Genomic DNA, 24,562 nt, shown 5'->3' on the forward strand with positions numbered 1-24,562 from the left:
GGGCTTAGGACTTGCCCTCACAGGGACACCTGAGGATCTGCCTTTTTTAACAACAAACAAAAAAAAACCTAATCAGTGCTCAACTGTTAAACTGCAGTACACAAACTGAACTGAATGTTTGACATACAAGGGGGTAAGATTAGTGTAGAAACTGTGGATGCTACAATCAATAACGTGCTACAATCGAATTACAGGGCAATCGGTTGGGTTGGGAGACACCGGGTGGTGCTGGAGGTGCAAAGGCATGCAAGCTTACATTCTCTGAAGCCTGGATTTGAAGAGGAGCTGCAGCGGCGCAGCATGTGCTTGATATATGTGAATGAGTTGATGTAAACAAAACAGTTTGGCAAATATAATTCGTCCTTTAAAAGTTCCCTTTCTTAGTTATGTCTACATTCTTTGTGCCTGTTTTATTAAGATTCTTAGAGGTGTTGAGAGTGATTGTGCAACAGCAAAGACACGTGATGCCCAGAACGAACTGTAAGTGACACTGACACTGTACTGCAGCTTCAAACTATGGAATTAGATTTGTTTTATAATAATTTATGACAAAATCCCCAATTAATTGACTAATTGATGTAGCTCTAGCAGGTGGGTATTACAGGTCTGCAGGTATTACAGATTTGCAACATCCACACTGGCCAAATACTTTTTGGAGGGACAAGTCAATGATGCAACAAGTGGTACGAAACAAAAAAAAAAAGGGCAGCAAAAGAATAAGTGAAAGAAAATAAAAATGTAGAATATTATAGCCAATCGTAGCACTTTAGTTTTGTTTTAAGTTTTGCCTTTAAGGTCATTTTTTGGTTTTGAAATTCTTTTTTATTCACTTTCAATTTATTTCTTCTTTTAGTTTGATTCTTGGGGGATTTTGTTTAATAATTATGAAAAAAATCTAATGCCATACAAACCGCTTACACTCACATTGTGACCATTTAGAGGCTGTTAAACTGATGTGTGTCTCCCTAATGCCATTCGCCGTCTTCAGAGTGTAAACTGACCGAACACATGGGTGGAAACATTTCTCCGAAACAACAAACGAGTCTGTATGAACACAAAATCGATCAAACAAATAAATAAAGTAGCAATGAAACAAAACCAGGTGCCCATTCGGTATATACATTGTAATCAAATGCATTACTATTTCCCATAAATGGATTCAACAGTAGACATTCCTACATTAGTTTATCCATAAAGATCATTCAGTTCCTGTTCTGACATTAATGTGCAAATAGTCTCAAAATAATTATATTCATACATGCAATAGTAAAGATAGTTAAAAGTCTTAGGAATTTTAAGGCCAGTATATGAGACATCCTACAATAGAGAAACCTTCGGCAAAGCAGCTAAAGTTTGCGTACAGCTGGTAGCCAGAAACCTTTCCATTGCAGAGTTGAGTAGCCCTGTTGACAATCTGAATGATCTGACCCTGGAGAAGTCGTTACATCCCCTCGGTTTAGATAAAGTGAAACTGGGAGTCTGGAAGAGAGTGATTGTAAATACTAAACGCTAAAATCTGTTTGGAGCTGATTTTGGGAAAGCTGTTTCATCTTTAAATTGCGTGTGTGTGTGGAGACAGTTGGGGGGGCTTGGGGAGGAATGGTGGGGTCTTGGTGCTGATCTAGAGGCCGGTGGGGGCTCTTGTTCCTCAGTAGGTGTCTCGGGGCCAGGGGCGGCTGCGCTGGCGGTTGTTCCTCTGGTTGTGACCTTGCTGGGCTTCACGTTGGAGCAGCCTGTCCTGCGACTCGTGCCCGTTGGCACTGTGGGCACTGCCTGTGTGCCCACGGTGAGGGGGGTACATGTCCCTGTATGTGCGAGCATGGCAAGGAGAGGCATACTCATCCTCCTCCTCTTCTTCCTCTTCTTCTTCTTCCTCCTCCTCTTCTTCATCTTCCTCCTCCTCGCCCCCCCTGTGGCACGGGCTCCCCCTCCGGCCACGAGACAGGGAGTCGCTGGCCTCGTCAGACAGCATCAGACTGTCCTGCTCCAAGGGTGAGTGAGCCTCCTCGCCCACCTCCTCCTCGTCGCCCTCCAAGCCCACCGCTTCACGAGGCTGCGGCTGGTTCTTGTTCTGGTTCTGAATGATTGAAGTGGTGATGAAGAGAAAAAAAAGAAGAAAGAATGAATTAGAGGACAGCTCTACCTCCAAAACCAGGACAACATCTCTACGTAGCTTCTGGTAAGAGGTGTGACAGTTTTTCTGCCACAGCAGACACACACAGAGGGTGGACAAAATAATGCGAACACCATATGAAGAAGGACTTTAACTCTAACATAGCTGTTATGATTACAAACACTGCGATAACATACCACCTTCCAATTATATGGAAGCAAAAATCTTACACTTAACATTTGTTGCTTATAGCTTCTCCATGTGAGGATTTTCTGCTTTTCCCTGTTTGATATAATTATAAATAGATTATCTTTGGGGGTTGGACAATTGTTCAGACAAAGCAAGCAATTTGAAAATAGAAATGATCCTTTTTTCACTACTTTGTATATTTGATTCTTCGAGAAAATGTTGGTCAGATTAATTGATAATGAAAAGGATTGTAAATTCACTGAATCATATTTTCATTATCGATTAATCCATCAATTATTTTTTCAATTAGTCAAATCATTTTTTGTCTGTATCATGGAAGTTAGTGAAAAATGGCTGATACAAATTTCCCAGAGCTCAGTACACAGATATTTTTAAATTGCTGATTTTGTCAGTCAAGAGCTCTAACACTGAAGGTTTTCATTTCTCTCAAATTCTCACAGAGAGGTGCTGAAAACAACAAATGTTTGGCATTTTTCCTTTAAAAAGACTTAAACTGTTAATTGATGATCAAAATTGTTGCTGATTATTTTTTCTAACCTCTGTTGCTGAAATGCTATTTGATATTAATGAGGGCGGTCTCTGTTTCTAGTGTTCAAAGCCACAAACTGCAAGTGCACTGCTCAAAGACACAGTAAAAGTTTATATGTGGGAAATCATGACAGTAAATACTAAGCATAACCTGCCATAATCTGCTGCTAAGTTACAGTTAATAGCTGGCATGTAGCAGTGTTTGCAATGTCGGTAAAGCCTTCTTCAAAGTGTTTACAGTGTTTTGTCTGTGTGTGAACAGATTAATACAGACACTGAAAAGAAATGCCAGTGAAACAGTTGAATGGATGGTCAGGGGGTTACTCTTGGATGTAAAATGTTGTTGTACTAATGTTATGGTCTCAGTATATTGTTGTGTATTTGGTTCCAGTAAATACACTGTTTAAAGCATCGGTCATGTGCCGTTAATTAGCATCGTCATTCAAGATAGCGTTATGTGAGTTGGGGGCTCCATTCACAAAGCAATGCCTGGAAAAGGATAATCGGCGATTTAAAAAAAACAGTGGTTGAGATTTTTTTTTCTAAGCTGACGTTTCATGCAAATGTTTAGTCATTTCAGGCACATTTTCAATAATAGTATGAAATTGAAGCCCTGCTTTGTGAATTTTCTCCCAGAGAGCTTGTAGAGCAATGTTGATTCACCTGAGACCATCAACTAAGGAAAAGGAGGAAGGATGCAATTAAAAACAACAACAAAAAAAACCCCAATAAAAACAACATGTCATCTTTTCTGTGGCGAGATCTGAATGAATAAAATGCTGTTCATTCACTGTCTCAACCTGTATGTTGCGTTCAGGTGTCAGGAGTGTAAAAAGGGATTGTTGGGGTTGAGAGTGCAAATATTAATATATATATAGTATATATAAACCCTACTACTCACCCCATTTTGTAAGCGATCATTCAATTAATTCCTGTGTTTCAGAAAACTGCAAAAATGTTAAGCATGGATGAGTGAAAGGACACACAAGACAACTGGAGACAATTAACTAAAAAACACAAGAGTGAGAATCTGAGATGGGAAGAGCTGGTAAAGACAGTGAACACATACAAGATTCCTACTGAAGAATCTTAAAAAAGTATTAAAACAATGTTCAAGCTCTCCTCATTTTAAACAAACGAGGGCAACAAACTCACCTGTAGGCTAGAGATGGCAGAAGGCGGAGTCATCAGACTTTGCTCCAGTAAGGGATTAAGAGGGGTGGTGCCTGGGAGATGAGTGGCACGCCAGTAAACGTCAAGGTATTCAGACAAATGCTCACAAGCATCTTCAAGCTGGTTCTCATCCAAAATGACATCAAACATATCCTACAGGTGAAAAAAACAATATTTTACATTATTTTTACAAGAAACTTTGATGCTTTTGGTTGGAATTGTCAATTCAAGCTGGACTCTTACAGGTTTACCAGCAGTGTTAACCACCAATTAGGTGCAAACACCTTGTATATATGATTAGAAAACTATAATGGTAGTTACTGCAAACTCAGATCATTTAAATTAATGATCAAGGATTTTTCTTCCTCTTTTTCACTTTGTTAATATGACTTGATCACATATTATGTATTAACCAGTGCACATATTGTACTGGTTGATTTGGAAGGACCAAGCATTATAGCAGTGGAAATGTATGAAACACTCCCTCCACTCACAGGGGGGCACTGAGAGAGTTTGTCTGCAGCCATCATCTGCACATTCAGGTGCTTGCTCTGAGACTTCCCCCTGGATTTGACCAGCCTCTGGAGCACCTGAGAGGAAGGTAAAGATGAGACGTTAAAGGTCAGGGAAGATGAGGAAGCCTACATCCAAGCAAATCGCTCATGAGTGAGGTAACCTACCTTTGGCGAAGAAACTTTCACGTAGACAATGATGGGTGCAAGGGAGGTTTTGGCTAGCTGTGCAGGATGGTTGATGGTGTCTGCGTCCAGAACCACAAGCTGCAGGGTTTTGGCAAGCTCAAATATCCTCTCGATCTCACTCTGAACTTCCGCTGCACAGACAGCACACATGAGAGATATCAGAAAATTCACTGCTTCTTTATATCAAAGACCTGTGGATTTTTCATGCTATCATTCGCAGTTACCTAGACTGGAACGAGTGTTGGATCTTTCCATGATGGGTCTTTTGTTGAGGACAGATCTTTTGGCTAAGGACAGGTCGGCAGTTACACGGGTGATTGAGATTCTGCAATCGAAGCCACAAATGACAGTGACAAAACATTTTGATCAGATGTATTGAGGACCCGACATTCTACACGTACAGGATTTATTCTAGTATCTCTTGGTTTTACTGACCTTCCCTCAAATCTATGTTTCAAGAAGTCAAAAAGAGCTTTCTGCATCATATCCGTCACCTAAATGGGAGGATAAGAGGAAACGAACAGATTTGTTTAAACAGACACAAACCTTCAAAACAGCGTATAAATACACACGATCAAATGTTCAATTCAGATGGTCAGCTAACGACTAATGCAGCAGTGCAGGAACAGTTTCAACAGAACAAATAGTGCAGAGCGAAGCAGTTATTCTCTGCTGGAGGTGAAACGGGGAGAGGCTGACCTCATAGCCCTTCAGCGATGGTCCCACGAGGACCACCGGCCTCATAGAGGGCACCACATCGTAGGGGGGTACGTGTTCCTGACAGAAATATGGGAGGATGAGGGGAGAGGGATGGAGAACGGAGAAAGAAGGGGTGAGAAACGATGGGGGAAGGGTAGATTTGTCTGGAAAAGCAATGAAACACAGTACTTTGTCCCTTAAAGGTAAAAGTCAAAAACTGTGCATTATGAGATATTATTTCATGCAAACCTACCTGTTTTTGCTTCTGTTTAGCTTGTGAAAACAAGAAAATAATGTAGGAATCAATAAAGGAAAAAAGAAAGAAGACAGCAGAAGGCAAAGAGAGTTTCTTTTGGAGCACACTGGACAGGTTTGTAGTACTTACATTCACCTGCAGATGGCGGTGTGGTCCTCCAGCTCCCAGTCACCATGTCGCCCAGACTAGAGGAGTTACCCCCTGTTTTCCTGCAACAACAGAAAACTAAATTATCAAACTTGAACTGTGGAAACACATCCTCTGAAGAGTAAATGTATCCTGGTTTTCACAAACTTCTGTTTCTGCTCCTGTTTGAGTCTCATCGCCTCCAGTCGTAGAGGGCTGGGGATGAAGGTGATGTCCGCACCCTCTTTTACTAGCCGTCCGATCCACCAGTCATTATTGTACTTCTGTTAAATTCAGAATGACAACAGTCCCGTGTCACATACTGTGTGTCTTTGTTATTTTAAAGTAAGGGAGGAGTTCTTCATCATTAGTTAATGAATAATCACTCACTTCTTTGATGTGCAGAAAGTCTTTGGCATCAAAGTTGACTGCAGCTCCTTGGACCGGACAGTCCTCATCGAGAGCTCCACAGTAACTCACATTCGTCTTTACTGCAAACGCTACAGGTTTGGACTGTAGTGACAATAAATAAGTACAAGAAAAACCCTCATCAATGATGGAAACTCCAGTAGAAAGCTCTAAGATTGTGTCTAGGGCTGCCACTAATGACCAAACTCAATATCATGTATGACAAAAAAGCATTAAATCATCAAATGAGCAACTGAAGCTAGCAAATGTTTGGCATTTTTGTTTGAAAATGACTTGAATTATTAATTGATTATCAGAATAGTTGACGATTCATTTTCTGTAAATTGACTAGTCAACTAATTGTTGCAGCTCTGAATGAAAAACAGAAGTTTGACTGCAGATGTACAATAGATTTAAATGTTTTGTTTGACTAACTTATGCCTTTGGATTGACTCTTTCAACTGTGCTTCATTGTTCTTTACAGATAGTAGGATGAGAGTAGATGAGACATATGAGAAAGCCTCCAAAGCAGAAGAGCTCGACATGTGGCTCAAGACATAAAGGATAAGTCTTGTGATATTCAATATTTGTTGTCAACAAATCCCATGAAAAGACCTAAAACCCTCATATCTCTTACTCCTCTGTGCCTTGAAACTCCATTGTTGTTCAAAATATATTAAAAACTGATTGATGAGCCACATTGATGAACACGGAGATTGCAGTTAATGTTGAGTCGAACAGACAAATACCATCTGAATACCGTAAATACTCACAAGTGCACTAACTCCTTGACTTAAGTAGTCCCCAACACCTTCCTAGAAACAACAGTATCCAGCTGTTTTAGGAAATCAGTGAGACATTTAAAAACATAAATGAACCATAGGGCCTCAGAGTTATGGACAGCACAGTGAAGTTGGAAAGTTTTGAGATTTCGTGAGGTTTGTTGACAATAACAAAAATACTGAACATCGCCTGCCTCATCCATTCACCTACACATTTTTAAACTTGAAAAACACCACTGCATCAGTGTAAATCACTGTATGACCTACCTTAGCTCTGTCGAGCTGCAGCTGTGCCTGGCGTTCGGCTTCACGCCGATACGCCTCGCGGTCCTCCTCTGCTGACAGGTCTGAATCCGACGGTCTACTGGTGTACGAATCAGCCGACCCCTGCCAGGAGATGGTTGGAGGTGGACATGTTAGGGATATTATTGTGTCATATAGGAATTATATGATTATTTAAGTACTTACATGAAGATTGTCTAGTCACGCTAAGGTTACTGCATCGTATTCCTATGAGGCTAGAGATCTGCTGTTTCCGTTTTTACTTTCATCTGCTCTCTGATCCTGTTTGTTTGCAGGTGTGCATTCAAATACGTGTCTGTATTCATGCACACATTCATGTATGAGCCTGCGTGTATCTACAACACAATGCGTTGCTCTCCCACACCAGCCATCCTCTGGCAGACCAAATATAGCACAAAGGAGGCAACTGCTTCCTCTTCTCTCCTGCTTGGCCCCAATCCATTCCATCATCCCCCACAGTGCAGCACATATACATCCTTTATTCCCCTGTTTATTCTCCAAGGACATCTCCCCATTAGCAAAATATATGCTGGCTATAATTTTTCATTGTAAGCGGTTTAAGGACACATTGCGGGGATGGCTCGCACATTATGCTGAAGGCGACAGATAAAGCAAACACAAAGTAAAATGGTGATAACTGCCCTATAGGTGCTGCTGCTGGCTTTTATTCAGAAGACTCCTGTGGTTATTTTCTTAAACGTCTATCATAAATTGTATGTTAAAATAATCATATGGCCATGGGATATCTAGACAGTAACCATGATGCTGATTTTCAAAGAGAAAAAGATGAAAAGGAAACGAATATGAAGTGGTGTTCTAGATACAGTTTGGGCACTCTGTGTGTCTCTATGTGTGTGTTTCAGCCCTCCTATATTTGGTATCTATTTGGCTTCTCTGAAGGAGCTCAGTCCTGAATCTGTCAGTAGAAAAAAAAAAAAACTTGCTGCAGCAAACAAAACCAAGTTAGGCAACAGAAAGGTGAGACAGCAGACAAAACAAGAAATAAAAGAAGTGATGGACGAGACACGCAAGAAAATCATAATTACATTTATATGCACTGAGACAATGAGGCTCATTCTTGCAAATAAAGCAATACATTGAGAAACGACGTTTAATACAGTTTTCACTTTGGGTTTCCACTTCACTCCAGAGTGCAGTGACTTAGTCGTGGTCATCCATCTTGCCAACATATACAAACAGATCCTCCAGAGGACCAATTAGCAGCAGTACAACAAAAGGAAATTCAGGCTCAAAAAAGTGCACAGACATGAAAAACAACCACCACCTTTGCTCCAGCAGCACGTCAGAATTCATATATATATCCCAAAATACCAACAATACCACTTCAAACCCCAGAGAAACAGCAAGCGAACATCTCCTGTTTTTTTTGTGAGTGTCTATGTTAGATAACTAGATCTGATTTCTAGCACTCACAAGCTCTGCAAGGCAACACTGCAGCAGTACCAGAGCAGCACTGAGAGAGACGGAAAAAGAGGGTGAGGAAGACAAGAGATAGATAGGGAGAGAGAAAAATAGAGATAGAGAGAGAGAGAGAAGTGTGGGGTGAATATCTTTGACAAGATATACTGAAAAGAGAAGGATGTTTACGAGGACGGAGAGTGAGCATGACTGATGCATGGTTGGTGCAACGAGAGAGGTATAAACGATTTATACGACGAGATAAAGCGACGCTATCTCAAGGGGAAGATGAGATTAGAACATAATAAAATGCTATGAAGGATTGGAGTGAGACCTAGATATCTATACTCACCATGGATAGAAGAAAAAGAGGGGAAACACAGCAGAGGAGGAGGGGAAGGGGAGAGAAGGTGGGGAGGAAAAAAAAAGACCATGAGAGACAGAGAAACACAGATAGAAATGGTCAGAGAGAGTTGCATACCTGGCTGATAAGGAGGACGGCGCTAGAGCCTGATAAAGACATGAATCTGAATTTTCTGACTGTAACGGCGTCCCTGTCTTCACTGGGAGCGCACTCAAACACACACAGACATAAAAGTGGAATAAATGTGGTGGTGGGCGCAGGGGAAAGGCGTTATGTCAGAGTGCTGTTTAATGATGTTAGAACACAGTGAGCTGCCTAAGCTGTGATTGACGTTCATTATTCATGTTTGGACATGAGACTGCTGTACGCTCTCTGTCCTGCCTACCTGTTAACCCCCGCCCCAACAAAAAAACAAACAAGTGTTACCACTAAAGTAACTGGACAGAGAATTGTACATTTTGCAGGTGAAGCCTGAGCTGCATTGCAGAGTGTGTAACGACATGACTACATCTTTATCGTCTGGTGTGAGGATGTCTTGTTTTTCACTGCTAATGTCCCCGTCTGGAGGCTAAATTTAACTCTGCTCCTTCCCATTCTGCTTCTGTGATTATTCTTCACACACTGCAACATTGATGGCCTCAACTCCACAGGGAGGGGCCGACGGGGAAGTGTGTCATCCAGCTAGTTGAGTCCTCAGGAGGGCCAAGTCATCCTACAGTCGAGGGACAGAACAACAGGGGATCTCTCTTCTAATTTCACTACAGTTTTACTAATACATTGTTCAGTGATTTTACATTAAAATGTGTTCTCATTTCTCACTTATATTCTTTTTCTTTTAATAGAATATGTAGATTAGAAATGGCAGTGTGGGTCATACTTTTGTTTATGCAAATTAAATAAAACTGTGTGACCAAAACTCAAAATGCTTAATTGTAATCTACTGCTTTAAAATTGATTGACAGGTCTTTTTTGTACACTATCTGACGTTATTAATGTTTCCTGGTGTGAGCAAATCTGCATTAATGAATGTTTTGGACGATTGGGACGCCATAAGAAGCTGTAAACAAACAGAAATAAATTTGACATATAGTATTATCATCTTATGAAGGAATAAATGTATTTACAATCGTGTTTGTGTCCACCTGAAGAATCCAAGTAAAGACATCCAATGTTTTGGACTCTGCAAAATCTGTCTCTCTAGCCGTGAAATGCTCAACTATGTTTACCGGCTTTTTGCTAACTGCTGCTGGAAACAATGCTATGAGAGCCGGGAGAGTCAATCAACACAGTTAAGTTGTGCGCCCGAAAACCAAAATAATGAGCTGAATGCTCCATAGAGAACCGCAGAGTCAGTTTTTCTGGGTTTGTGGGTTTATCACACTGAGCAACCACTTTCACATTACACAGTCAATTGATCCCTTTATAACAAACAAATATTCATTACAACAGCTTTAATTTATATAAATTGTGAATCTTGGTTTGATAGAAACTTAATAACTAATGATTAATAATTACTGCTCAAGGGAAAACAAAAAATGTAGATTTAGGTACTAAAAAGTGTATTTTAAACATTAATTTAATACTTAATTCCTCATTGTATCATAAAAGAGTGATGTTATTGTTTACTGACATGTTTGGGACTAACATGCTGTTTGAACTCAGTTATGTTTGGTGAACGCTCAGTTGCAGATGAAAGTTTAAGTCCTCTGAAATTGCACGTCTTACTTGACAACTTCTAGATAATGTCACACTATAGACGACTCCAGATGTTTGCTGTCATTTGTTTCATTGTCATTTATACACAGTGAAACAGAAAAGAAATTGAAAATTGTGCTTATATGATACATATGTTTAAGTATAGACACTATGCAAACACACACAAAGACACACTGACAGGCATCAACGTGTCGATGGTTTCAGAGACATTTTTTCTGCACAGCCTTGGAGAAATTTGATATTTTAAAAGTCACTGGCATTTTCAGTCTGAACATAAAAAGCTAAAACCAACAACATCATCCCAACAAGAAGTGCAAGAATATTTCTTAGATGAAATATTGTAGTTGCTTGCTGTTGAAGTCCTAACAACGTTCTTACTTTGTAAAGCAGTCAGTTAGTATTTCTAAGAGTTAACTAAAATTCCCACTCTGTTTGGCTTCTGTGAACAGCAAACATTCACAATCCCATATTTTCTCTAACAAAATTACAGAGTGGTGCTTCTGCTTCCACAAAACCATCCTTGGCCAAGTGTAAATGTACAGACATCAGCATGCACAGAGCATTTTAACAAGACAGCAGCCAAGATTACTTTGTACTGGTTTGCTGATTCACAGAATTAATGCTATGTTTGTAGTTAAACTGCAGCTGAGTAAATCTGCCATCAACAGTAGCAGTGGGAGTTAAAAGTATAAACACTCATAAGCAACTGAGCTTCCATACTCTAAACTACTGCAATGATTCTCCAAAAATAGGTTTTATTTTTCAGGACTAAAAACAAACAAAAAACCCCACCTGGGTTGGCCCCAGAGGTGGAAAGTAACGAATTACATTTACTTGCATTACTGTAATTGAGTAGTTTTTTTGTGTACTTGTACTTTTTAAAGTAGTTTTAAAAATCTTTACTTTTACTTTTTAAAGCAAAGGGGATTGTACAGCATCATTAACCAGCATGATACAATAACTTAACATTCATAAATTATTGAAGCCTGTGACAATCGGCAGCTAGCTCTCATAGCGACATATAAACTCTAACAGAACACAACAGACTCACATATTTATGGACGCACACTAAAAGAAATGTCCATTAGACGTTGTGCCGTCAGCTGTCTCACTCTGCAGGTACAGGCATTGAGCATGATGCGTTCATGTGAAAAGGACAGCGTCGGAAATGAGATAATTAAACGAATGGTGCACAGAGGCACAGCCTTTTAAACATTGATACTTAAAAGTTTGGTCTTCTTTGGGTCATTTAAAGAAAAGTTATTGCTCTTGTGACCTTGACCCGTATTGATTTATAGATTTGCTGGTAAAAAAAAGAGGATGGTTTACAGCAGGGGCGATTGTAGGACTAGGATCAGACCTTTAGAGGGGCTCAGCCCCTAATGACAATTAGACAGTCAATGCCCTGCAAGTGTTTAATAATTCAGGGTTTCCCACACAATTTTTAGAGACTATGGTGGGTTTATTATTTATTTGTAGGGGTGCTGAGATCAAATTTAGGGGTGTTAGAGCATCCCTAAAAAGGGTCTAAAATCGCCCCTGGTTTACAGAATCCACAATTTATGCCACCTTCAATTCAATGGTTGTGTTGTTTGAAAAAGTTTTATGGGATGGTCTTCACTAAAATCACACATATCTCCATAAACGTTTTAAATGTCTTGTGTCGACATATTTAATTTTGTCATTGAAGTTGAATTCATAAATGTATACCTTTACCTTTAATAAAAAACAACTAGTTAGAGATTTATGGGCTCACTTTGTCCTTTTTGAACGACAAAAGTAACTAAGTAACTTTTACTCTAAGTACATTTTTAACAAGCTACTTTTTACTTTTACTTGAGTATATTTTTAGACCAGTATTTTTACTTGTACTCAAGTAAAATTTCATCAAAGTAGTGGTACTTTTAAATCAACAGATTTATTTAAAAAAAGCTTTTTAAGACACTGTTAATTTTATAAGTTAACTATTATGTAAGATTTAAAAATTGTACTCTTTCAAATCACAATTTGGAAATAAAAATCATCTTTTAAGTATAAGTAATTTGTAATACACTACTTGAAATACAAAACATTGCACTTTTCCTTTGAAATGATGTTGTATAATGTGGAAAGTGTGCATGCTAAAGCTAAAATCTGATTTCTCTGGCTTTTTCTTTGTGCAGGAAGGAGATTTTGCACAACAGCAGAATATATTATTAAGGAGGCTGGAACACCTTTCCCTTCCCTCAGTGCAACAAAAAAAAGCCCCCCCCCTGAGAAAAAAAAACTGCAACTACAGCAATTTGAAAATCTGTAGCCAAATATCCAATTTCAAAAAGTGTTCGATTAACTGTGCGGTCATAATTCAATGTCAGCAAGTTACACATGCACAGAGCTCTGTGATACACAAAGCAATAAATCACACAGTGGTTAAACATCAGTATCAAAGTCAAGATCAGACACTTGTCAGATTGATCAATCACACAAATCAAAGAGCAAGCGTGGTGTTCTTGATGGAGAAGATGAGACGGTAAAAATTGTAAAAAGGTGAGGGGAGCGTACATGGGTAAAAAAGAAAAAAAAAGTAAAGCAGGTGGAGGAATGAGAAGCAAAAGCATTGTTGACCTGTGTGTGTGTGTGAAGAGGGAAGAGGGCGAAGGAGGAAGACAAAGAAAAACATGAGCGGCAACCATCCGATGGAAATGCTACAAAGAGGAAACATGAGGATGGGGGAGACAGGAGTTTTAGATGCAGAGAAGAAGAAGCGGACTGTGTTGGGAGTCATTTTTACTTACTCATTTAATGTGGTGGTGATGCTGCTGCCGCCGGTCCCTCCCTCTCTCTATACACTTCGCTCTGTATGCAGACACACTACACTGTGTCCCATCCCCTAACCAGGGACGACCTGCACTGGAGTCGACTAACAGCAACACCTTCTATTCTATTCTTACCACACACACACACACACACACACACACACACACACACACACACACACACACACACACACACACACACACACACACACACACACACACACACACACACACACACACACACACACACACACACGAATAACAACCAACGCAGCTTTTGCATCACTTGATCAAACCACCTCTCTCACATTATTTGATATATCAGATCAAACTCCAGCATGCACAAGTGGAAACTGCTGTAAATTCATTATAACAGCTGTTTAAACCCCCCGCCCCTTCGCCCCCCACTCATTTTTTCCTCAAAGCCTCATGTCCTACATATAACACATACATCCACATTTATGGCAGCATACTGCTTATTGTATCCTGCTGCAGAAATGAGTCATACTCCACTGCTCCTCCATAGACACCCCACCCCTTTCACAGACAAGAAACTATCTGCTCTGTTTGTGAAATCTACTCCCCCTGCATAAAACATATACTGTATTACCTATGAGGAGGAGGAGGAGGAGGAGGGTGGTCGGGTTTGCCTGTTATGCGTGCCGAGAGAAGGTGATGATTGAAAAGAAACTAAAGGTGCTTGTGTGTGAACAATGAACCCACACGTCACATCGCCCGAGGCCTTCAAAATGAGCATCATGAATATTTTAAGCCGTGCAATATTCTCAGGGAATCTGGAGATTGTCATTAAGCCCCTCGCCCCTCTAACCCCCCCAAAAACCCCTCCCCTCCTATCAGGATAACTAATGTCCCCTCCTGAGGAAGATGTCTGCTCAGCCCTTTTTTGCCTCTACCATGAACGCCTCGCAGCCTCACTGCTCCACTTTCCTTCGATGTTAACGCTGCTCTGCATGTAACAGGACTTTTTCTCATGGTGTTTGAATATTGTGTTTACAGATATTAAACAAAAGACGCTTTCTAGTATGAAAAGAATATCACCCCTCTATAACCCATGTGCAACTTTTAGAACTTTTAATGAAGGGATTCAATTATTGTCGTTTTAACATTTTGACATTTTTTAATTTTAGCTTAAGTTTAAACAAAAGCTAATTTGTGCACGTTTTAAATATTTTTTCGCTCTGACAATTAATTTAATATGAATCCACTTTGAATGTGGAATACTTTTTTTGTCATTTTTAATATTTAAATTCAATATTGACTATAAATATATTTGACACAAGGCTGCAAGTGACGTTTCATTTTATTGTAGTTTAATCTGCTGCTTATTTTCTCAATTAATCAATCAGTTTACAAAATGTCAGAAAATAGTGAAAAGGGGAAAGGTCAATGTGACGTCTTTAACTGCTGCAAATTCTGAAGATCTACATGAATCACATCATACAAACAATCAACTCTTTATCGATTATCAAGAGTTAAAGATTAATCGACTAAGTGTTTCATCTGTAATTTGATATTTGAATAGTTTTACTAAAAAACAGTACTGTGTTATTCAGATTCAGGGTTGAAGGACTTTCCAAGTTTGGGTCCAATTAAATATTTTGTAGCGCTGAAATAATGAATCAATTAATCAGTCAACAAACATGCATCCCTTTTCTCTACAGGGAGGATTTGCTGTTTTTCTTGATCTTACATGCTAATAAATTTAATCTTTGGGTTTTGGACTTTTTATCAGGCAAAACAAGCAATTAGAAGATATCACTTTGGATTTCAGGAGACAATAATAAATATTTATTTGGGATTTGCTTTTTTGTTTTCATAAACCAAGTGATCAATTGAATAATTTACAAAATTAGTAGCAAACTAACCAATTAAATGAAAATTAAAATAATTGTTAGTGGCTGTCTTAGTTTGGTGGTTTGATAAATGACTTTAAGTGAGACTACATAACTATTGCATACAAGCATGAAAGGATCACAATTTAAAATAAAACAAAGCTTTAGCACAAAGTGACAATTACGTGAAAAATGCTGATAGTAACATTCTCAGTGATGTCGTTTAAACACCTTAAACAGCAGTAATGTGTCAAATGCCTCTAAAAGCTCCAGGTCATATCAGAGCAGGTGAGACTGAAGAAGAATAACATCTGAGTAAAGCTATACCAGGTCTGCAATTACAGATTATTTGTATTATCGATTAATCTTATGACTATTTTCTTGATTCATCAATGAATCGTTATGTCAGTAAAAGATAAAGATGTCTTTTAATGTCTTGCTTTGTCAGAGCAACAATCAGAAACCCAAATATTCAGTTTATTATCCCATTTATCATAAAATAAAATCTAAAAAGCTGCAAACAGCAAATATTGGCATTCTTCCTTTAAAAAAATGACTAAAATAATAATTTGATTACCAGAAGAATTACCAATTAATCTTCTCTCAATCGACTTATCGATTAATTGTTGCAGCTGTAAAGGGTTTGTGTTACTGTTTATGAGTTCAGTTTTTCATTTGGGAGAGAAAGATGATTTTACATCAGTCTCACTTTAAATTATTAATTGATCATCAAAACATGTTCTGACAATCAGTGAATAAAGTAAACAAACTAATTGTTTCAGTGCTACTTTATTTCAATAAAGACATCCCAGTTTAGACCAGATGAAGCTGGTTTGAACACTTAAAGGCTTCAATTAACAATCATTTTCATTGTTGATGAATCTGCTAATTACAATAAATTATGAGCCTGAGAGCAATCATCTAAAGTCTAGTGTTGACTTGTAATTGCTTGTTCTGAACGACCAACAGTCCAAAACCCAAAGACAGATAAGTTTACTATCATATATGAGAAAGAAAAGCTGAAAATAACCACATTTGAGGAGAAAAGTATTCATTTTTACTTGAAAAATTATGTAAAGTATTGATAATTTATCAAAATGGCTGCAGATTCCTTTTTGATTGAATTGAATAATGGACTTCCTGATACTGTCAGTGTTGTTCTGTGTATGTTTTAATGTTTTATTGAACTTCCAGATAATCCAAAGACAATTTTCCACCTTTGCCGACAATAAAACTGTATTCTATTGAAATATTTTCAGCTCTAGATTAATAAATTAAGTTTAAGCGGACAGAAATACCCTACAGAAGGTGTCAAAGCCTGCAGAAAAAATAAAACAGCCTTGTAGTTTCTGTCGTTAGCACATTAGACCCTTTCTGAGAAGGGATATTTGAATCCTTCCCAGCTCCTGACTTTCCCTCTTTGATGTCATGAACCTTAGGGATCGAGCGGCTTGGGATGAGCTCTGCATGCACAGTCCGTCTGTGGCTCGGAGAAACTCAAACCTGATTCCTACAGGGGTCGTATTCTCCCCTCTGCTGGACTCTCTGTGAAACTACAACCAACTCTCATCTGCTCTGACACACAAATCAAATCAAATCAAATAAAACCATCAGAAACAACATATGGAGATAAATTAACATCGTCTTTATTATAAATCATCAAATCAGTAGATCTGGATGTTACGTTATGTGAGATTCACAATGTCCATGCAGTGACAGCGTGAGGGGAATCTGAAAATCTCTACTGATTGTTTTCAGTGTTAAATAATACGAAATCTCAATCTGAGTCTTTTGCACGTGCTTGACCTCAAAACATTAATTAGAAAACTGGGCTGTGTTGGGATTTTGATGTAGCACACTGCTTCTTTCAAGTATCACTTTGCTGCTCTCTGTTGGACAAAAGAACAACTGCAACTGAGGAGACTGCTCTCCGGATGAAGATACAGGGAAAAAAATGTCATATATTGGATACCAGCATGGTAAATAAAGCACTACACTACTAATTAAATAATTTTTAAAAAACCTATTTTGAGTCTTAGCCAGTAGAATATATCTGAAAAACTACAGGTGCCTTACTGATGCCAACAAAATCTGTCTGTACTGACCAAAAAAGCAACTTCATACTCTTTTCTAGCAGCTTTCTCCAGACCTTAAAGTCTTAATTTACCATAGACGCCACAGATCTGACCTCCTACTGACAACGCATTTATGAGAAGACCTGCATGTAGCCCACAATGCACGCATAACCAAGGAAGGACAAATCAAGAAATGGCTCAGAAAGCTTTTACCTGCCGTTTGATGAAGCTGGACGTTGTGTCAGAAGACGTGCTGCCATCTGAGCGTTTGAAACGGCTCTTGCGTTTAGGCAACTTCCTGGGCAGCTTTGATGACACACACACACACACACACACACACACACACACACACACACACACACACACACACACACACACACACACACACACACACACACACAGGTGAGAGAGAAAAAGGGAGCGCAACAGATGAACAGATAGAATGAATAGCATAAAACCAGCTTCCACTATAATGAGTTTTAAGGCTTTTCTTTATAATTTAGGCAACATAAACGTTCCTTAAGGAGGCTGGGTGTAAAAGAGCTACAATAATCAGCTGTAGCTTTGCCAAAATCACACATATATATCAGGACTACATTAATGTAACAGCACACAGATGTGTGTGTAATGCAGTAGACAGTTTTCCTTTGGCCTCCTATAACGCAGTCCATTAATAAGACAGTGTGGATGTTGCAGTGTGTTGACAGGCCCTGTAGATTCAGGCTACAGGTGAGTCAGAGTCATGCTCTGCACCTTCAGAGAAAGCTCCAACATACAAGTCCCATCGTGTTACATATGTGTGCCTGCTTCCCTGCATGTAGTCTAGATTGAGCCTGAAGCAGGAAATGCATTAAAATAAATAATCAAGCATCAATACAGAATCCATAAAAAGGCCTGATCTGCGAGTTCAGACTAAAAAAGCAGCAAATGCACCAACATCTATGAGGATTTCACGCTCCTTTTGTGTGTGTGTGTCGCTTCATTAATCAGAAGAGAGGACACTTTCTAATCATTTGCTTTTCATCGACCAAACATCAATCTGCAGTTTCAGTGAAGGCGAGAGGTAAAGAAAAAAAAAAAAAGTAGCTCGATCGGTGCCAAAACGCGACGCCTCAAATTCAACAACAAGTAGCAGGACCATTTTTCTACACTTCGCTCGGTTATCACACAAATGTGTGAATAAAGAGTGATCAGACTTACCTGGAAATAGTGCGATTGCGAGCCGGTTTCCGCAGCAGACAGAGGGTCTACAGGCGATTTGGACATTTTGACTTGCACCATCTATTGAGAGCGCAGGGAGGCGGGATGCGCACAGACATGGGTTACTGGAGGAAACAACGAGGGATACAAAATACATCTGAATGCATCGAAGACAGCGAGGAGGCAGCACACAGGCACGGAAACAGAGAGGAAAAGGCCAGTAATGTCCAAGCTGAGCTCATACTACCGGAGGGAAAAAAACAAAACAAAGAAAAATGTGTGTTAAATTAGGAAAAAGATGAAGGAAACAGGAAAAATACCGGAGCTAAAATAAACCGTAGAGACCGAAGCGTCATCGGTCGTGCAGAGGCCCGTACTGACTGAGTTTCTCCACCGGGGGAGTCAACGCACAGGGGCGGAACCAGTGATTTTGGGGGCCCCAGGCTTCAGTTTCACCCTCTCTCTAACTGGGAATGCTGGTATTGGCAGGGGTAGAAGAAGTACTTGAAAGTGTTTCCTTAAATAAAACTTTCAACACCACACAGTGAAATTATTGCAAAGGTCCTGCATTCAAATTTTTACAAAACCCGTTCAGAACCAATTTATGCTCCACACAAAAATATTGTAATGGTGATTTCCACTCTAAATGCACTCATAAATCATCAGCAATAAAGAAAAAGTTGATTAAAATACTTTATTAGTCTATGTGTTATCTTTGCATCCATTCCAGTGAACGGAGGATTAATGCAAGAAACCACCTAATAGTAAAAATGACAATAAATAGTCATAAGAGACAATTTTTCAAATAAAAATGAGTTTATTTATTTTAATAAATTGTTAAAGCTGTAGTGTAGACTTTGTCTCCCCCTTCTGGCAGTGAAAATAACTACAAAATATTGTCGACTCATGCTTACGTCTTAGGGTCTGTCACTATTGTTTTGGCTTTAAAATGGTGAATAAATTGATTTGAGTGTCACAAAACCCCAGCAAACTATTTGGCCTGAAAACAATTTCGAAAGCATAGAGGAGCTGCACAGTTAAATTATTAATCCCCATTCAAGTAAGGGAATACTGGAAGTTAGTCTCTGGATGTGCATTTGAAAACCCAGAGCAGGAATGTCCCGCCCGATTTGAGATTTAAAACCTGTAAAATAGAGTAATTTATCTGTTGGTGGCTTAATCAGTATAGTGTGAACTTGTTGGGCAAGGGCTTGAATGTAACTGACGTTCATTTATATATAGTTTAGTTTTGCACTGCTGGTTTAACTCATATCAATGAAAAAAGTGATTTTTGGGTTTTTTTTTTGAACAAACATTCAGATCCCCTAACTATTGACAGATTTCCTGAGTAAAAGCCGTAAATCTTTGACATTTTGACATGTATAAGTAATATGTTGGAGCCATGATGTAGTTTTTTAAAATTGTTTTATTTTATCCTTACCTAAACCACCATGTGATTATATGTATACACATGTAGTTCTCACTTTGAACACAGTGTGTCACTTTAGTGCAGGAAGTGCATGTAGCCAAGCTCCAGGTAATGACAATCAGGTGTTTGGCAGGGAAGCAAAACAATTTTTGACCGTGTTGGTGCTGAATGGAAACACCAACGAGAATAAATATGCTGTTATCTACCTGCACTAAGGTGAGCATGTGTATGTCGGACTTTGTATAAATGAATCACCTTATCCAAAGGTATCCAGTGTACTGGATTGGTTTATTGTTAGGCCCAGAGCACGCAATCTAAAACAAGTTAACCTGTTCACACTTCAGTGGCGTCTGTCAGTACTATCTAGCATTCATTATTTTTGTTAGAAATCACTACAAAATTTAACACCTCATGTTAAATTTAAAGACAAATTTTGTACTTTAACTATTAGATTAATAGATTAAAATATACCTCCTCCTTGCCTCACAGTCGGCCATGCTTGATGAAAAAGAGGGTGTGGCTCTACTGAAGTCCACTTTAGATGATGCTGAACTCTCTGATTGGCTTATAGAAAACCAGTCAAATACATTTGTGCATTTGGGTGGAGTCATATTAAATTAATCATAGATCTGCATATCCTAGAAAAGTTATACCAATAGGAATGAATGGGTTAAAACTGGAGCGTGAAAAGGAGGCCCTATCACATTTTTTTTTAAAGGGGAACATTTTCAAAGGAAAAGTTCAGCTATATGAGCTAGCAAGATATAGTTTTGTACAGAACAAGATATAATACCTCAGTCGGTAAACTTTAGACATGCTGATTGGTCAAATTGTTACCTGTGGACAAAGGAAGGCTTAGTGTTTCCAGTCATTATGCTAAGCTAAGCTAAACATCTCCTAGCCCTGGCTTCATATTACAGTAGATGATGAGGATCAATGTTCACATCGGTCTGCAAGAAAGTTAATAAGCATACTGGCAACACATTTGCAGCTCAGTGATTACACATATGTTGTGGTTTTAATTACTGTATAAAGCTGCTTTCTGTTTGTATTTTGTATCTGAAGTAAAAACCGCAGCATTTCTTCTCCTGCTCCGTTCAGCAGCGTGATTGTACTCCAACAGATCCGTGTTCTGGGTTAGAAACAGAGACAGTATCATGGAGTTTGTCCACCAGAGAGCTCTGACAAGTTTATTTTTCAGCTGAACTAAAATATCCACTGTGAGTCGGGCTGTAATAATAATTATATTTCACTGAGTCAAATGACTAAATGTTACAGTGTGACGAGCCCCCAGAGAATTATCATTTAACTCATTGTTTTGGTTTTACAGCCCACATTTACTGTATGGTAGGTCTTAACCCTATCAGCTCTGTCTTCAGCAACAGGTTGCAATTTAAAGCAAACAAGCTACTGCGAGCTGCCTGCCCAGCAAAAATCTGCACTGGTGGTTATCTGATGTTTTAACTCTTTTAACAGTTTTTATCAATTCTTTGATTGTGTAGTTTTGTTGTTGCTGATTGTGGGCTTTTCTTATGAATGTTTTTTTTGTTTTAGCATCTCTCTAGAAAAAGAAATCTTGACTGTCTGACTGAATAAAGATTACTTTAAAAAGGAAAGTCCTGACAGATGATGGTGACGAGCAAATAAATGTTTAGTCACAGACTTCCCTGCTATGACTTTATCCTGAGCCGACACAACTCTGCAGGTTTCAGCCATCTGACTTCACTCATATCCACATTAATGTAGATGAGTGTAAAAAAACTGTAGTCAAAGTTTGGACAAATCTTTCCATCCACTTACATAAACAGGCAGGTTTCTTTTACATCAATGTTCCAGTTATGTGGCTGAGGCTGACTCTATTTTTGAACTTGATCAAACTAAACAGCTTTTTCCTCACCTGTCTTGTGTTGTAAAACTCTGCCTTAATGGGTTCATGCTGAGCCCAGTCAGACATTGTTACAGTTCAATGTTTCCAAAGAACGACTGAGCGACTTACTTTCTCTGTTAACTGTTTAGTCCAAAAAATGTCAGAAAATGGTGAAAAATGCTTTTCACAATTTCACCAAACTCCAAGGTGACATCTTCACTTAACTTTTTTTGTCTGACTAACAGTTCAAAATCCAAAAAATATTCAGTTTACTATCACATAAGGTGAAAAAAGCTAAAAAAAAAATGTATTTTTGCATTAAAAAAAGACTAACAAGATTAGTTTATGAAAATAGTTACCCATTCATTTTTAATTAATTTAATTTTTAATTTTTAACTAATTGTTCCAGCTCCACCTAACATAATGTGACTACAGCACACTTTGGTTTGTTTGGACTAGACTGAGGGCGAGAAAGATGTTTTTTGGTTTCCTGTTTGCTTTGTGTTGTTTCCTCCTGTGTGCATGTACTCACCTGCCTTTAGTGTCATTAGCCCTATCCTGCTACCTGTGTCTCATCCGGCCAATCAGCTCCCAGTCTGCCCTTGTGTTTTGCCACCTATTCCTCATTGTTTCATTAGTTCAGTTTATATTTAAGTCTGGTTTTAGTTCAGATTTGCTGGATCCTTTGTTCATTCTGCTCTTTGTGCTGCACTTTGTTTCAGTTCTTTGTCTGCTCAAGCCTTAAATAAAGAAGTTATTCTTCAGCATGCTCTGTTCCCCCTAATGTTGCCTCTGCTGTTTCCAAACTGCAGTCCCAGTGTAGACACCTGCTATGGCAGCTTGCTATTCAGAAACAGAGGAGTAAATATTATGACTTACATAAGCATCTCAGTACTTTAGTATTTAGGCACTTGATGTTTCTACACTTTAATCTTAAGTGAAGTTTCTAAGTTTGCTGCTCCTTTTGTCCTATACTGTTATTTTTTGCTTTACTGTTTTATGTATGGCACTATGGCTATTTTGTTTCTGCTTTTGCTTAACCTTTAAAGAAAGGAATGACAACAATTAACTTTAACTTAATGTCATACACGATCTCTTGTAATATCTTTGGTGGAAAGTAAAGTCTCATATCTCTGTTACAGTTTAATCCAGCTGTCTGTGCGGTAGTACTACATGTACACAACCTGATAAAGTATATCAGGTTACATAATAACATGCTGTACACAAGGTCATGCATCAATACTTTCTATCTTCAAAATGAACACCTTCAGTTTGGATAGTATTAGTGTTTCTGCATTAAAGAATAAACTTTAACTTTTAATTTTTTAAAAATTCATTATGATACTTAACAGAATCTTATTAAACATAATGTTGGTAATGCACAGTGACTCCTGCAGTAAGTTAGAAGAACTAAATACAAAGTACACAAACTCAAAATGGGTTTGTTAAACCTAATTACACACATTACTTGAAACAAGTAGCTTTCCATGCAGCATTAAAGTGAGAAAACATACATTTCTAGAGTCTCACACTTTAAACTGTTGTATCTTACAGCTCACATGCAAACTGTCTGCAGTGTCACCTGTTGGTTTCTGTTTGTTAAACAGTAAAAGTGTTTTGTGATCTTTATCACCTTTCAGCTTTCTAAATACGTCTCTGTCAGGTCTGATTTAAGAGTAGTTTAGACAATGACAGTGAAGCAGTAGATGTTTCCTAGAAATCTGATGCTGTAAATGAGCCTAGTTTCATTCCCAGAATTCACTAAAGGTTTCACATCTCTGTTGGATTCATTGTTCATACTGTATTCAAGACTTACATTATTACAATTTTTAAAACAAAAGTAAAAAAGTAAAAAAAAAAGAGGGCATTTTAAGATTCATTCACATACAACTTCATCATTGATAGAGTTTATTTATAGAAAAGGGTTCCACTTTTAGTTTTTGATTTATTAACTAAACTCTCTCAGCACTGTCCTCTGGGCACAAAACATTGTAACAGGTTACATTAACATGATACAGATGTTATGCATATAGGATATAGCCATGGCTAATTTGTTTAACCCTCTCCCTGGTTACACTTTTCTACTTAAAAATAAGCTTTATGAGCAGCAGCATAACTTACTTTTCACCTATAATTCTGAGGAAAATGAAGCCTGTATACGGTACGCAACGCTGGAAAAATACTGTGACATCGTCTGCACTTTTGTATTTACAGTATTCACAGTGTACCTTCACCTTAAAGGACACTATTGAGCATCAATCATAGACAACACAGTAAAGGACAGTGCTATTAAAGATGCAAACACAATATTTATACAGTTATTATCTATCAATAACTGTGCAGAGTTTAAGTACAGTTTGTGTGCTGTCACATTAGCCAGCTGGAAGTCAACATTGCAAAGACAAAGAAATTAGAAATTAATTATCTGTACAAAACATGATTTAAAAATAGAGTTTCAGTAGACGGCCAACATGTTGAAACTGTGGAAAGCTTTAAATATCTCGGTACAGTTCTTGACTTCAAGGTGAGCTCCTCTGAAAATACA

The 24,562-nt window shown here is 38.5% G+C and overlaps 1 protein-coding gene across 1 annotated transcript; it reads right to left on the minus strand.

The window, feature by feature from the left end:
- Positions 1–1,648: 1,648 nt before the first annotated feature.
- Positions 1,649–18,802, minus strand: cacnb3a (calcium channel, voltage-dependent, beta 3a). The gene is made up of 14 exons (XM_062427871.1): positions 18,722–18,802; positions 17,735–17,827; positions 7,264–7,383; positions 6,197–6,319; positions 5,975–6,090; positions 5,816–5,889; positions 5,678–5,697; positions 5,425–5,502; positions 5,161–5,219; positions 4,950–5,050; positions 4,705–4,856; positions 4,519–4,614; positions 4,007–4,177; positions 1,649–2,071 (listed from the first exon to the last, which is right to left on the minus strand). Exons 1-14 carry the CDS (start codon positions 18,800–18,802, stop codon positions 1,649–1,651), a joined length of 1,707 nt encoding a protein of 568 aa, XP_062283855.1.
- Positions 18,803–24,562: the final 5,760 nt, after the last annotated feature.

The sequence above is a fragment of the Scomber scombrus genome, chromosome 10 (assembly GCF_963691925.1).
Source record: "Scomber scombrus chromosome 10, fScoSco1.1, whole genome shotgun sequence".
NCBI classification, from domain to species: domain Eukaryota; kingdom Metazoa; phylum Chordata; class Actinopteri; order Scombriformes; family Scombridae; genus Scomber; species Scomber scombrus.